The sequence below is a fragment of the Trachemys scripta genome, chromosome 1 (assembly GCF_013100865.1).
Source record: "Trachemys scripta elegans isolate TJP31775 chromosome 1, CAS_Tse_1.0, whole genome shotgun sequence".
Lineage (NCBI taxonomy): Eukaryota > Metazoa > Chordata > Testudines > Emydidae > Trachemys > Trachemys scripta.
The window spans coordinates 210,973,637-210,988,207 of record NC_048298.1 but is presented as its reverse complement, the minus strand read 5'-3'; the positions used below and the strand labels follow the sequence as shown (position 1 = coordinate 210,988,207).

Genomic DNA, 14,571 nt, shown 5'->3' with positions numbered 1-14,571 from the left:
ACACTTAAAATACTACAGAAGCACAGCTGCGCTTCTGTAGCTCAACCATGTAGACACTACATACCTCCTCAAAAGGTGGTAGCTAGGTTGACAGAAGAATTCTTCCACCAACATAGCTCTGCCTAGGTAGGGACTTATGCCTTGTCTACACTACAGAGTTTTGTCAACATGGTGGACTGTTGATCTGAGTAGTGAATCACATCATTATGCAGGTGTGGGATGATGAGCAGTGGCTGCAGAACTTTCAGATGTTGAAAGCCACCTTCCTGGAACTGTGTGCGAAGCTCGCTCCAGCCCTGCGGCGCAAGGACTCCAAAATGAGAGCTGCCCTCTTGGTGGAGAAGCGCGTAGTGATCGTTGTGTGGAAGCTGGTGATTCCAGACTGCTACCGTCATTTGCTAAACAGTTTGGAGTCGGGAAGTCAACCATTAGGGCTGTGGTAATGCAAGTGTGCAGAGCCATTAATTGCATTCTGCTATGAAGGACTGTGACTCTTGGCCATGTGTGTGAAATATTGGATGGCTTTGTGGCAATGGAATTCCCTAACTGCAGCGGGGCAATAGATGGCACACGTATTTCAGTTTTGGCCCTGGACCATCTTGCGACAGAGTATATCAATAAAAAGGGATACTTCTCTATGGTATTGCAGGCACTTGTGGATTACTGTAGGCGTTTTACTGACATCAACGTGGAGTGGTCCGGGAAGGTGCATGATGCATGTATCTTCAGGAACACCTGTACAGAAAGTTACAAGCACAGACTTTCTTTCCAGACCAGAAGATTCCAGTGGGGGATGATGACATGCCTATAGTGATCCTGGGAGACCTGGCGTACCCCTTGTGACGTTGCACTCTATATGATTTTATGAAAAAAAAGGTAGTGAGTGTGAATATAATGTAACTGGAATATGCTTCATGCAAAAGGTCTCTTGTAAGGTATCATTACAAAGCTTATAATCTACTGAGTGTGGTCATCCTATTTGTATAAATGTATCACTCTTGTATCTGAAACTAGAAATATGAAATATAATTCTGAGGGCCTATTGTGATTATGCAAAGTGTGGGCCATTAGTGGTGGCTTGGAATCTTGATGGCACCCATTAACCAGGACAATTGACAGTAGATGGCTCTGTTTACTTGCAAGTCTTCCTGTATACCTGTGTGCTGGCAAGTGGGTAATGAAGTCTTACAGTGACATGTGATCATGTCACCTGAACCGGAATCCACCTTAAACCTGGTGCTTTTCCTTTTAGAAGGAGGGGTGGGAACCCAGAGAGGGACAAAGGATTTCCGTCTCGTGCAGAAAATATATAAATGGGTGAAACAGAACAAAGGGGGCTGCAGTCATGAGAAATCCCCTAGATACCACCTGAGCTAGAACAAGGACTGTACCAGGGGAAACGATTGGGCCCAGACTAGGAAGGCATCCAGTCTGTGATAGAAGCTTATTGAAACATCTCTGAGGGTGAGATTTTATCTGTAATCAGTTTTCTTACTGTATTAGGCTTAGACTTGTGTGTTTTATTTTATTTTACTCGGTAATTCATTTTGTTCTGTCTGCTATTACTTGGAACCACTTAAATCATACTTTTTGTATTTAACAAAATCACTTTTTACTTATTAATTAACCCAGAGTATGTATTAATACCAGGGGGAGGGGCAAACAGCTGAGCATATCTCTATCAGTGTTATAGAGGGCGAAAAATTTATGAGTTTACCCGTATAAGCTTTAACAGGGTAAAACAGATTTATTTGGGGTTTGGACCCCATTGGCAGTTGGGTATCTGAGTGCTGGAGACAGGAGCACTTCTTAAGCTGTTTTCAGTTAAGCCTGCAGCTTGTGGGGGATGTGGTTCAGACTTGGATCTGTGTTTGCAGCAGGCAAGCGTGTCTGGCTCAAACAAGGCAAGGCACTGAAGGCCCAAGCTGGCAGGGAAAACAGGCTCAGGGGTAGTCTAGGCACATCTGGTGGCAGTCCCAAAGGGGATTCTATGATCCAACCCATCACACCCCTTACAGCCCATGGCTCATGAAAGCTTACACGGGAAACCTGGACAACAGCAAAGAGCACTTCAACAGGTTGAGCAGGTGCAGAATGACTGTAGAATGTGCCTTTGGCAGATTAAAAGCAAGCTGGCAGAGTCAGACCTTAATGAGAAAATATTCCCATAGTCATAGCAGCCTACTGCACACTCCATGCTATTTGTGAGGATAAGGGTGAAAAGTTTTCCCTGGGGTGGAGCGCGGAGACAGATCACCCGGCTGCTGAATTTGAACAGCCAGATACCAGGTCTATTAGAGTGGCCCAACGGGGGGCTACATTTTAACCACCATGTGTAAGAGACAAATAGAGATTGCTTATCTTTCAGAGAATTTGTTTTTATTAAATACCAATTAAAACACACACACACACACAAAAGACTTGGTGGGAAGGGAGATAGGAGTGCAGGGCAGTGTAGGCTCTCATAGCTGTGTGTAAGTCCAACTATCATTCTGGAAGCTGTCCGAAAGGATGGAGTGAATGGGATACTGAGACATTTGGGAAGTTGCAAGGAATCTGTGGGGCAGTTTGGGGAGGGCACGGAAAGCAGTTGTGTATCAGCTGTGGGGGGTGGTGAGCATGCATGTCTTCTGCCTGCAGTGTGATTATGGACTTGAACATCTGTTTGCTCCTCACTCTCCTTTCTGTCTTGCCTTGCTATTTTAAATTTTTCTTTCAGGGTCTCTCACCAGTCCCTGCATTCTCTTTTTTTTGGCCTCTGAGTATTGGCGCACTTCTCAGAACATGTCTTTCTTGTTCTGCCTTGGTTGCTTCCTTATTTGGCAGAGGTACTCCACCAATGTGTACACGGTTCCCCTATAAGCCATATCTGCGTAAGCATAAGAAATAATACACAGAAGCATGACTGTTAGTTCACACACAGCATTGAATCATCATAGTAAAATACACCTCCACATTTAACATATGAATCACTTTTTCTCTGTCCCTTGACAAGCACACATCTCGGTGAACACCCTAAACATGGTGAGTTCGGCCGAGAGAGGAATGGGGTGCGTTGGGCATTCAAGATGGGGCAAGGGTCTAGGTGGTATTTTAAGGCGATCACTGCAGGCGACTAGGGACAATATTGTAAATTCTGCCATAATTTTCCACAGGTGGGGGTCAGTGAAGGCGATATCTTACTCCTGAAGGTAAGCAAGGATGCAAAGGTGAAGCATTCAGCTTCAGACACAGTCCCTATGCTGCTTGCCTGTGTGCTTTAGTCCCTGCACAAGTGATTGTCAGTTGGCGCAGGAAAGTTTCCTACAATGGGGGAAGGAGCAAAGCAGCTCTGCCAAGGAATCTTCGACAGAGAATTGGCAAGCACCTCCAGGAAAGTTTCCTAGAGATCTCGCTAGGATTCCTGTGAAATCTCGGTGTGCATTAACAAAATGTTCCACTGCACCGCTTAGCTGCAGAGGGTAATGTGAAGCACTTGCAAACACAGCTAATCTTGTACATTTCTATCCTTTCACTCACTTCTAGAATATACAGAGCAAAGGACAGCGCTACCTCATAACTGAGCATCATCAACTCAAAAAGATCACTTACCCAGAGCTCTCCCCTCCCGCATCATGCGCACAAGAGAGGGACTGCTGGGACTGGCTAGACCCCTCTGGAGTGGAAAAGAGGTCCTGACTCGCCATACCATCGGATGACCCTGTTGTGGGCTCCACATTGTCCTCCAACTCGACCTCCCCGCCCATGACTTCATCCTTGGGGTTGAGTCTGCTGTCTGCCACCACCCCCAGCCACCTCCACCACCTTCATGGGGCTCCTGGCGGTGTAGGTGTGATCACCGTCAAGGATGGCATCCAGCTTCTTCTAGAAGTGGCAGGTCTTTGGCGCAGCACAGAGCGACAGTTTTGCCTCCCTTGCCTTTTTGCATGCCTGCCCCAGCTCCTTTATCTTTGCACGGCACTGATGCATGTCCCGCATAGCCCTTATCACACAAGCCACAAGAAATCTGACCATAAGTATCAAAATTTCTACGGGTGGAGCAGAGCTGGGACTGCACAACCTCTTCTCCCCACCTTGCCAGCATATCCAACAACCCAGGTGTCCTCCAAGCGGGAAAGCGTTTGCTGCATGGAGCCGCCTGGTCAATTGGGAAGATGCGATGTGAGCTGTCCACACCGAGCAAACAGGAAGTGGCATTTCAAAAATTCCCTGGTCTTAAAAGGGGGAAGGACAGATGCCCGCTTACCTGGGTGCAGGGCAGCACAGTTTGAACTGCTGACTGGAGCAATCAGGATGGGCATTGTGGGACGCCTCCTGGAGACCAATTATAGCAATGTAACCAAGCGCAGTGTCTACACTGACTTTTGTTGATATAACTTTGCCAAAAAAAAGTTCTATGCTTTATTTTGTCAATAAAGCAGACGAATGTTGTGGGTAAAAGGAGCATTGTACACCTTCACTGTGTTGTTGATGAAAACTGACTTTTGTCAACAAAACTGTGTAGTGTAGACAGGGCCTTAGGTTGGCTTAATTATGCCACTCAGGAGTGTGAATTTAATTGATCTAATTTTTCTAGTGTAGATCAGGCCTCAATGTAAAAAAAGCTCTACGCTTCAGCCCTATAACATGCAACAAAAAAAGACGGAAGGTGACAAGATGAAAACAAATTAGGTAATAAAGAAAAAGGAAGAAAGGACCTTTTACAAGCATTAAAAAAATGAAGCTTCACAACACTTCTGTAAAACCATGAAAATTCTTTCCTGATTCAAAGATTGGGATATTGAAACACAGTGTTTTAAAGGAGTCATCTTTCAAATGTGCCCAAATTCCAGGGATCCAAAGGGGGGTGAGAAAGTGAAAAACGGGTATTTCGCCAGCAGATATTTGCTAGTTAACAGCATATGTCAAATCAGCAAGCTGTCGTCTGCGCCATAATTTTTCCTTTGGGAAATGGCACATCACATTCCTTTCGATTTCTCTTAGGGAAATAGGGAAATACAGCCTCTTTCCTACCAAATATACTTAGTAGTAGCCAGCACCCCCAGATTATCATACCTCAGATTAGTTTAGTTCTGAATTTCTTTCCAGCCACACATTCAAAGGTTTCCCTTGATCATAATCTCCTCTTTGGTCCACTACTGCAGGAAGGATTTAGGTCTGAATATAGACTATCAGGTCGCTATATATTAGGTCTGAATATAGAAAAGAGATCTTTGATTCTAAGTCCTATGAACGTGGGATCAGTTTGCTTGCAGTTGCATCTTCAGATGACGGAGGTGCCATAGATCAAGATAACATGTTGATACAAGAGATCAAAGCAATTTCCATTCTCCAAAATCCCATGCAACTTTAAGACTTGGGATTAGATTTAAATCCAAGTCCTTGATATTTTCCTTAAATTTCATAAACATTCCTAGAAAAAAAACAGACCACGTGACCTAAACTGGTGGATTGACAATTTATCAACAGAAAGGCCGTGGATGACATTTCTCTGTATGCTGCAAATTACAACTGGGATTTTCAAAGGAGCCTAGGGGAGTTAAGCACCTAACTCCCCTAACTTTCAATGGAAGTTAGGTGCTTAACTCTTAGTCACCTTTTAAGATCCCAAGCTAAAGCTGTTGAGGAAAAGGCTGAAATTGTCATTAAAATCAACTAAGAAACATATTTCTTATATCTAAATCTCTTGTTTCATATGATAATCACCCTGGGAATTGACTGGAAATGCAGCTTTCTTCTCATCATCTCCAATCTCACAGAAGTATTGCTTTAAAATGATGTTCCTAGCTATAAAAGATAGAAATGCAACTGTATGGAGAAAACCCTCCAATCTTCAAAGCCTTTTTAAAAAGACAGTATTATTTTTTCTACCTACCTAAGGTACTTAAATGACCCCCACTAAGTATCTGAGTGCTTCAATGCTTTTTGAACATCTTTTCATTTTATCATAATGAACATACATGAAGTTTCCATACAAGTTTTAACACATCTTATTCATAGCCTGTATTCGTTAGCCTTTATCCTCACAACATCCCTGTGAGCTAGAACAGTGGTGTTATCCCCATTTTACAGATGGGGAACTGAGGCACAGAAAGACTAAGTGACTTGTCCAAGGAAGTCTGTGACAGAGCAGGGAGTCCCAGGCTAGACCCATAACCACTGGATCACCTTTCCTCCCTAACCCTGTTTCAGTCTAACAAGTTATATTACACTAAGATTTTCTGTGACAACTCTTCCCAATTCTCATGCCAATCTTTAGTGGCTAGCCTTACCTCTGATTCTTACATTGTTGTCCTAAAAATGAAAAATGTTGGGAAAAGAACCATAAATGGTTACTTGTCTTCTTTGTTCTACCAACTTTTCTACAGAAATGTGCTCTTCTTGTTTCTCATCCACTTAACACACACAGTGAAACCGTTCATGATTAGAACAAATTATTCAGTAACAGTAGAATGAATTTTAAAATGTGATTCCTCCTTATAAAAACTCCTTTCACACATCTTGAATCTGAAAGGAGTAAGATAATACAACCCAAATTGTTTTACAGCAAAACTTCAGATTTCAGATATCTTATAAGAGACCCCATAGCATATCACAGATATTAAACATTAATATTCCTCTTTCATTTCACATACCTTGGCAAAGAAGGAAATGGGTATATAATGACAGAGAAAAGTTGGCTATTAGCTAAGGGAGCTCTCTATCTATAGGTTCACATAACTAGGTAGGTAAGCAGCAAACAAAATATTTGGAAGAGCCTAATAATATACAACTTCAAAAACAGAAAGTTTACAGCCCAAAGCAAATGCTACAGGTAAGCCTAGAGTTTGAATCCCTTGGAAACAATAAAGAAACTTTTATTGCATTTCCTACTTTAAAACAGTTTTTTGTTGTTCTTCAGAGCTCCATTCTATAACCTTGAGGTAAGGTGTTCATGCAAAGTTGAATATAAATTCCTATGAAATTCAATTAATACAGCTACCAACATTATTGAGACTACCAACAATATAAGTAAAAGGTCTAGATGAAGTCCAATATTCTTCAAAAGTAGAGAACTGAACATAACCAGATCTCTCACTGCCTGAGAATTTAAATGCAATTGGTTTTAATGGAATTTGTTTAGATTTGGTCGTTAACCATTATCAGAATTAGAGCAGGAATGATAACGAAACAAATTATGGCATGTAAATGTCAGTCAAGAAGAGTTTCCAGAGTTACTGTGTGAACAAATAGTTGTGAACTACTGTAAATGAGCAATAATAATTTCTCAAAGAGACAACACAAAAATATATGATTGAGGTTAAGATTTTGTCAAGGTTATTTTTAGTAAAAGTCACAGACAGGTCACGGGCAATAAACAAAATTTCACAGGAGCCATGACCTGTCCATGACTTTTACTAAAAATAATCAGGGGTCGGAGGAGCAATAACAACTGGAGCCCCATGGGGGGAGGAGAGGGGAGGGGCAGGGAGAAGAGATTGACAGCCTGAGCCCCACCACTACAGGAGAGGGATGGGACACAGACCCTGCTCTAGGCTCAAGGGGAGGGAGGGCGAACACTCCAACCGCAGCTGCGGGGGAGGGGCACACAGCTACAGCCCCGGCTGTAGCCATGGGGTGCACAGTGCCATACGGGGTCGGGGGGCAGGCACACAGCCCTGACTTGGCCCTGGCCGCTGACAGCTGAAGCCAAAGAAGTCATGGAGGTCCACTAAAATCATGGAATCTGTGCCTAATCATATCCTTCGGTATGATACAGTGAAAACATGTCACTATTTCATCTGCATCAGCTGTTTACATATCAAAATCCTAAAATCTGCATAAGATCAGTTGGTTCTTAAGTCCCAGCTGCTTAACAGCAGCAAAATTTGGGAAGATAGATTAAGCGTTATTACTGGTGGTTTTACCATTGTTGCCTGGTGGCTGTAGTGCATCTCCTGTTAAGCCACACCATCCGACTGGGAAGATATCTCGAGAATCATATTTGCACCAATAGTCAAATGCTCCCCGCCAGCCATCAAATGTAATGAAAACTTCATCTCCTCTAACATCTCCAATGGTCGCCGGGCAAATTAAATAAGGGTTCTTTTTGTCTACTGCTTCAAGTTTCATTCCAACTTTAAAATAGTCTGGAGCAGGTTTTGGTGGTTCCTGTCAAAATAAAATTGTAGAACATCTAGGTTTCCATGAATTCTTGAAAAACAGCTACTTTTCTCTAACATTCTAACTTCTCATACTGACTACTCCAAAAAGGTTATACAGTACACATTTAATACATGTTACAAGTTTATTTTAAATTTTCTAGATTACCTAGGCTCAATTCTGCTCCTACTTATGTGACTGGGAGCAAGGTTATGCCGAGTCTACTTAAGCAGTTGACTGAGAAAATCTGATGTGTTCTACAGGAACGGTGGGATAGTGAACGTACACTAAAAATAAATGGCATAGTTTTATGTAGGGAGAGGACAGGATCAGAAAAATGTACTTCTATGAGGAACTGGATGTTTCTGGGGATTGATAATGGACTGGGGAACCTTTCAGCTCTTTATTACTTATCCAAATGCACATGCAAATCATTAACATCTGAAGGCTGTTTAGTGGCCTGTGTGAAATAAGTTGGTCTCGGACAAACAAAACAAAAATCAGCAACACAATGGTCCACAATGGAACTCTTGTCAGTCTCAGCAAAAAGGCCAAAGGATTGAAGGGAAACCAAATTACATCTCACCCTCAAGAGGTAGATCCTCCAGAAGAGGGCTGAGGCATATTGCTGGGACAGTATCGAGAAGCTTGCAGTGCCACTGCTCATACCATAGCTATTTTATGAATGCATTCAAATCAATCAAAATGAATGGGGATTCACGAGCAAGAGCTTACAGGATCAAGCCCAATATACATTTATGCATCCGAAGAAGTGGGCTGTAGTCCACGAAAGCTTATGCTCTAATAAATTTGTTAGTCTCTAAGGTGCCACAAGTACTCCTGTTCTTCTTTTTACTAAAAGAAACTCATGCAAAGCCATTATCAAGCTCATAAGAATGGTAAGAGGACAAATCAAATCAACAGATCAGCTGAGTCATACTTGCATCCCTACATATTTTTTGCATAAAAACATTTCACACATTTTTTTAAGATCCTCTTTTCTTCAGCATAAAGACCACACTTCTAAAACTGATAGCATTTTTTTATTACTTTCAGCTAAGTCCCCACTACATTCTTAACAGCTCAACTGTGAAGTATGCTCCAAATAAAAATATTCAGCATAGACTCCCCATACGTTCCTGTGGCTCTCATTCTCCTTTACCAGTTTTAGCCCAACACATACACAGGCACATCATGAATATGTTACTGTCAACAAACAAGAGATGCATGACATCTTAAATCCATGAAAAAAACCAAGCTAACACAATTTTTTTCTAAATAATACAGCATACCTTAAAGGTCCAAACAGAGGAAAAGAGGTGCCCATCCATTTGGACTAGAAGATGATCATTTCCTGTCCAGTTTTGTGGCTTGCCAATCCACTTCAAAGTAATTTTAAATAACATTGTTGCCTTTCCATGCTGAAGAGAACAGTACAATATCCTGGCATCCTCAATAAAAATGTAATCATGGACCAGTTGATGGAAGCTTGTTTACTAGGAGCCCCTTTCTTCTTACCTTCTTAAAGAATGCTGCTGGTGCCATTTCAGCTCCATTTAGTGTTCTTAACAGAAACATTGGCCAAGATGATGCATTCATCTGGAAACCTAATTAACATAAATAGATTAGTTGTGTAAAAGATCCTAGACTCACATTTATAAAATATTAATATACAGGAAGAAGAAAGATGCAGAATTTACCCCACTACTGTCTAAAACCCTCTGGTTTGGACTTGGCTAGAAATAAATGTGGCCAAGACACATGAATGCATAGAGCAGCTGTTTACAGCAGTAAACACGTTGGATAGTATACTTCCTTTCAGGAGTGATTTGCCTGCAAAATCATTTATCATGGTTACTATATTAAGTGTGACTAGAGACATGCAAGCTGTAGTACTGCAGATTAAATCATTCTCTATATTCCCTGGTCCCAAACCATCTTCCTTGCATAGTACCAAGTTATATTTACGGGGCCAGTTTTCTTTCATTCTCAAATGACATCCTCTGGTCTAGCTTCTCTGTCCTCTAACTCTTATTTTTTATTAGACACATTTTCTTCTCCATTGAGGCTCTTTCACAAGATTCCTTCACAAAAAGAAACAAGGAAGTGCAAACAAATTTCAATGAAACAATACATCCTTTAATTACAAAGACAAGAGGACAAAACAGGGAATGGTAGAAATGAAACATCTTGGTAAGTGTATGCATCACATTGCAATTGCAGAAAGTGGAGAATGTTTCCATGCCAGTATTCTTCATTAAAAAAAATAAGTGAATACAATGCACAAAGAGTTACTATAACCCAAACCTGCTTTTATTAAAAACAACTTTATTTTATCAAAACAATTGTTTGGTGGAAATATTCTTCATTCCATGGCATTCTCCCTCAGAACCAAGTACCTCCCAGTAAAGGAAGAGACATGCTTATATCTCTCTCTGCTTCCAAAGCACCTTCAGGGCTGTATTTGAAGCTACTAAACCGATTCAAATAGACAACAGATATTTTGGGCCAGATCTTTAGCAGGTGAAAGTCTGTTGTAGTTCTCTCCAAAAAAACCTAACACAACAAAACAGGAACCTAATAGGAAACTTCTCTCTAAAGCAACTACTACTAGAATCCTTGTCTGGACTTGAAGAATTGCCTTACAATCTAGATATGATTTAAAAAAAAACTAATAGTATATATGGAAAAGTTTACATGACTTTTGATTACTTACTATTTAAACCTTAATTCCTGTCCTGGGTATTGGCTCCCTGACACAGTGGCCTTAAGTTGTACTTAACTGAGCAGACAGATTTAAAAGTTGTTTAAAGTCCACAACTCCTTAAATTGCATTTTAAAACTGGATACAAGAGATCTTATATATGTGAGAAATTGTTAAGTTTAAATGTTCACAACTGAGAAACTACTGAGCTGATTTTTAAACTTGGATTGATTTCTAAGTCTTAACATGATTTATAAAACATGCCATTCTGGAAGTTTCTAGATTCACCTTTTGAATTAGCTAAGAATTAGCTTTCTCACTGGAAAGCACAGAGTGCGTGATTGCACATGCCAGTAACAGGAAGGGTGGTGACACTACTCAGTTAAGTAGCTCAACTGATTTCATGTAAGCTTTCTTTAAAAAAATCACTTCTAATTAGAGCATGGAAAATGTTATCCCCAAAGGAATTTGTTTGAAAACTTTATAAAGTACTTAAAAAAAAAGTAGTTTCAAATGGAAGTTGGAATTTGAAACCTTAACTAGACACTGAACACTACTGAGCCCGATGTAATATGTGAAACTATGATATGTTTAGCGCTCAGGTGGGAGGGACTATTTTAACTCATTTGTTACTGTGAGAGAAATCAAATGTTGGGACCAGAAGGCTCCATTCCACTTGGGAAAATCAGTTGTGTAAGTGTGTAGCAGGAGGCAATTATACACCCAATTAGCTCCCAGCTTTACCCAGGAACAGGATGCTGCAAAAGTGCCAAGAAGGCTTTTTCAAAAATGTATCTATATATGCCAGGATGTTTGAATTTTGGAACCTAGCTATCACTAAAGAATCAAGGACTAGAGGGACAATGTGTGACTATTTCTTTTCTGAATAAACTATGCAATAGAATGGCTGACGATCATTATGAGAGGAGCCAAACTGGCATTCCTGGATAGTACAAAAACATTTGCTTATTAGATATAACATTTCAACTAATTTCAATGAACAGAAATGGCAATCAGAACACAAGGACATCACTGGCCACAGACTGGTGTATACACATTTTTTGTACCACTGTATTAGTTTAGGAATAGATAAAGTTAAGGATGTGCAACTAGCTAGTGTAAATGTAGTTATACCAATATAAAAGTGCTAACATCAGTATAGCCTATTTTGATACCAACCAAGGCACCTTTATACGAGTAATAATTGCATCCACATTAGGGGGTTATACTGCTTTCACTATATCTGGTCCTAAAGCAATATAGTTACAGTGGCACAAGCACTGTATTTTGAAACACTTTAAATAGATTGCAGACCCACACAGAGCAAATTGCTGCTCCATTTTGGTTATCTCCCTCTCACAAAATTTGGAAGGTTCAGTTTTGGAGTACAATGGAGTGACATTTTAATAATACTTCACCTTTCCACCAACAGATCTCAAAACAATTATTAACTGAGCCTTGCAACATAATATTACTTAGTAGCTGAGGACCAGCAGTAGTGGAGACCCAATTTGTGCTTGATATAATATCAGTCTGTCCAAAAGTTCTCTGATGCCATTAGGTACCTGCATTTTTCCTGCATCTGGGAGTGTAAGTGAACTACAATACCGCCATGACCACCTACCCTATCTTTCACTTCTCCAGGAATACAACCATTTTCCTCAGCACAATGCACAAACATCCAGATGGCTCTCTAGTGATTAACTCTGGACTTACTGTACTGAGTATTTCACTGTTGGATTAAGAGTGGGCTCCTCCTGGTGGTCTAGTGGAATATCACAGGTAGAAAAAGATAGGGAGTTTCATTCCATATTTCCTAACTTTAGCTGAACAGTTACTTCAAGGATCCCAAGCATTTGTTTATCCATCTGCCAGTGATATAGTAACAGAACAAAAATCTCTCTCAAAATATCCACCCAGTAGTCAGAAGCCCATAGATGAAGCATTTCCCAAATATTAATGTGAAAATATTGGAATACACGAAGTCCTGTAGGCCAGGGTCAAGTTTACCAGGATTTGGGGGGGCGGGGGTAACTGGACATTTTTCTTCTTTTTTCTGTAAGTTACGCTGATCAGAGATAGAAAAGACCTACTGTGCTACATGGGAAAATACTGTGTGGTTAACTGTTGATAAACGCAGACCACTATAAAGTGGTTGCTTAGTAACCATATTTGACAATAAACCTAAGTGCAAGTGAGAATATCTTCCTGTTTCTTTCTATTTTGACCAAAGAAGTATTAATATTTATATTCCCTTTATTATACTTAGGGAATACATGTTAATGTGGTATCAAAAGTTTTATCAGCATAAATTTAAGATAGTTGTATTCCCATGAGCGAAGTCAGTATTGAATTATGAAGGTTACTCCTAACAAGTTCTGATAAAAACTTTATACCATATTCTCATATATGCCACATTTAACTAGAATAGCTGTTTTAGGAGGTATAATTTTTAGGCAAAATTATGCATTTGTGTTGTTGGGGAAAAGGAAAGAAAATGTTCTCTGACTGGTTTATAAAATGGCAGCTCTTTAAAGGTACTTAGGGTCTTGGAAAGTCAGAATACAATCTCATCCAACTATATTCAACCTTACAGAGTAAAATACTTACTACACCACACTAAGTATACTTCACCACAGCAAACATGATACATTATAACTATAGGAAATGCCACAGTAAAGTAATACCACAGTACAGAAAATGTTTACTTTTGAAAGTAAAGTTATGGTTTAAAACAGGATGGGTAACATTTTTTAAAAATAATTTTGTATTTATATTAAACACTTTTAAAAAAAATAAAGCTATTTAGAATTATATTTGAAATTGATAACCTATATTAAATCCTAAAATTATAATCTATTCAAGTTATTTAATTTAAATATAAAAAATAACATTAAGCAGTACATGCCTGCTGCCAAGTTTTAAAGAAAGTCACACCACTGAACTGGTAGAAAATACTGGCTAAGCACCTGGAACCAGAGCCTGTTGAGTGCTAAACCAGTATTTGATAGAAGTAGAGTAGATTCCTGCAATTCTACCAGAACTTGATGGGATCGGACAACAAGTATCAGGTTTGGTTTGGGTCAGAAAACAATCTGAACCTCTGAGGCTCAGGTCAGGTCACCTCTGAAATCTCTCTCTTGCCCAGGAGGTTGGCATAGTAGTGGCTGCGTGCCCAGCTCCTGCCGGCCACCTCTGCCTCATTGAATAGTATGCACTGCCAAGTGAGTGTGCTGCACCTCTCACTCCACAGAACATAGTGCAGCGGGGGTGGCAGCCAACGGGATTGGGACAAGCAGTTGCCACCACCACACAGTGCAGCAGGAGGTGGCAGTGGCGCCGCTAATTCAGGTTTGGAGGGAACGGTCAGGGTCAGGTTGGAAAATGACAACACTCTTGGGCTCAGATTGGGTGGATTTGGGTCTGGTTTGGGTCTGGGCCTGGGCAGACCTCTAATACAAAGAGTGACCTAGATTCACGCATCACCATCATCATTATCATTAAGTGAGCTCTGAATGCAGATCCTGGTAGCAATGTACGATTCACAAAGAACACAGCTTCGCTGTCAGCAGCAAGGCTGAGTGAGCCTTAAGGGAAAATATTTTTCCTCATAAAACTAGCAAGTGTGATTTGAAAATGACATTGTCAACTCAAGTTTAGTATTTTTAAGTAAAGCCTAAGAAGTCTCTTTTTTTTAGTTTTTTTATTTTGCCTGAAGTGATTTT

At 40.4% G+C, this 14,571-nt stretch overlaps 1 protein-coding gene across 6 annotated transcripts in view; it reads right to left on the bottom strand.

Moving 5' to 3' along the window:
• SCML2 (Scm polycomb group protein like 2) overlaps window positions 1-14,571 on the bottom strand; it is a 119,675-nt gene that overhangs the window by 46,523 nt on the left and 58,581 nt on the right. For 5 of the 6 annotated variants that reach the window (XM_034755921.1, XM_034755913.1, XM_034755929.1 and 2 more), the window contains 2 exons: window positions 9,661-9,749; window positions 7,908-8,151 (listed from right to left, as the gene is read on the bottom strand). In XM_034755921.1, the coding sequence (XP_034611812.1) occupies window positions 7,908-8,151; window positions 9,661-9,749 (333 nt within the window). Of the gene's footprint in view, window positions 1-7,907; window positions 8,152-9,434; window positions 9,750-14,571 lie in introns of all 6 variants that reach the window. The other variant, XM_034755946.1, reaches the window with a different exon arrangement.